General features: G+C 60.1%; 1 protein-coding gene across 1 annotated transcript in view; it reads left to right on the top strand.

Annotated features, from left to right (window-relative positions):
- EMH_0060720 (uncharacterized protein) overlaps window positions 1-1,706 on the top strand; it is a gene marked incomplete at both ends in the record, with an annotated part of 3,275 nt that overhangs the window by 507 nt on the left and 1,062 nt on the right. Inside the window, 2 exons of the mRNA XM_013497823.1 lie at window positions 139-681; window positions 1,051-1,689. Of these exons, the coding sequence (XP_013353277.1) occupies window positions 139-681; window positions 1,051-1,689 (1,182 nt within the window). The remainder of the gene's footprint in view (window positions 1-138; window positions 682-1,050; window positions 1,690-1,706) is intronic.

Here is a 1,706-nt window from a genome sequence, read left to right as displayed (position 1 = left end):
GAGCAGAAGAAGCTGCGGTCTTCTTCGAGAGCTGGTGTGTCTTGCTGCAGCACCTCTCTGCTGCTGCTGCTGCTGCTGCTCTCGCTGCTGCTGCTGCTGCTGCTGCTCTCGCTGCTGCTGCTGTTGTCCACGCAAAAGGGGTCGTATCTGCCGCCCCCTACTCCAGCAAGGCCAGCGATATCACACAAACGGCTGCTGGCGCCTGCACAAAGCGAAGCAGCAGCAACGGTAACAGCAGCAGCAGCAACAGCAGCAGCAGCAGCAGCAGCAGCAGCAAGTGCTGCTGCAGCAAAGCGAGGTCATAGTGTTGCTTCCAAGTTGGCCTTACTAGCCCTGAACTTCGCTCTGTCTACAGAAGTAAACCAGTTGCACAAAAAGCAGCAGCAGCAGCAGCAGCAGCAGCAGCAGCACAAGCAGCAGCAGCAGCAGCAGCAGCAGCAGCAGCAGCAGCAGCAGGGGCCCCACAGGTCTCTTCAGGAAGCACCGGGGGGTCCGGCAGCAGCTCCCCCGGGGGGCAATCGAGGGGGCCCCCCACCAGCAGCAGCCACTGCCGCTGGCTGCTTGAGACAGGCAACGCGGGCGCAGCAGACTCCAGCAGGTGACACGAGCTCTGCAGCAGCAGCAGCAGCAGCAGCAGCAGCAGCAGCAGCAGCAGCAAGAGCAACGTCAACGCTACACCAGGTGATGCTGAGCAGGAGACCCGCAGCAAAAGATGAGCTGCAGCAGCAGCAGCTATAATAACTAAAGCTGCAGCAGCAACCGCTACTGCAGCAGCAGCTGCTGCAGCAGCAGCTACTGCAGCAGCAACAGCAGCAGCTGCGGTACTCGCCTAGGGCCTGTATTCATGCACAGCAGCAGCTACTGTAGTGAGGCAGCAACCGCAACAGCAGCAGCAACAGCAAGCAGTTGACATAAGCGCAACAACAACAGCAGCAGCAGCAGCAGCAGCGCAGCAGCAGCGCAGCAGCAGCAGCAGCAGCAGCAGCAGCGGGTGTAACCTGTAAACCCTGCGGCAGCAGCTTGTTGGTGACGAGGAGAAAGTGAGTGCAGCGGGGAGCAGCAGCACGACAGAGAGAGCGGCAAGCAGCAGCAACAGACACCCCAAAGGGAACAGCAGCAAACGTCTGCCCGATACCCAGACGAAACCCCCGCCACAAACAGCGAGATCCCTCTCCTGCAGCAGCAGCAGCAGCAGCAGCAGCAATCGCAGCAGCAGCAATAGCAGCAGCAGCAGCAACAATAGCAGCAGCAGCAACAGCAGCAGCAGCGGCAGAAATAGCAGCTGCAGCAGCAGCAGCAGAAGCGACAAGAGCAGAAGCAGCAACGGCAACGGCGGCAACAACAGTAGGAGCAGCAGCAAAAGCAACAGCAGCAACAGCACTAGCAGCAACAACCGCAGTGGTAACAACAGCAGCAGCAACAACAGCAGCAGCACCAGGAACCACAATCGACTGCTGCCGCTGCTTGCTGCTCTTTCTGTCGTGCTGCTGCACCTCGCTGCACTCATTTGCCCTCGGGATGCGAGCACAACAGCAGCAGCAGCAGCAGCAGCAGCAGCAGAAGCAGAAGCAGCAGCAGCAGAAGCAGCAGCAGCAGCAGCGGCACATCCTCACCCGCTTGGTGTTGTTCAGGGGCCCACAGGGCGGAGCCGTTTCCCAAGGGGGGCAGCAGCAAAGGCCTGCTGATATGGTGAGTGTCTTCAGCAT

This window comes from Eimeria mitis, genomic scaffold (assembly GCF_000499745.2).
Source record: "Eimeria mitis Houghton genomic scaffold, Emh_scaff2959, whole genome shotgun sequence".
In the NCBI taxonomy this organism is placed as follows: Eukaryota; Apicomplexa; class Conoidasida; order Eucoccidiorida; family Eimeriidae; genus Eimeria; species Eimeria mitis.
Note: the sequence above shows the minus strand (reverse complement) of the source record. Positions and strands in the feature narration are given on the sequence as shown.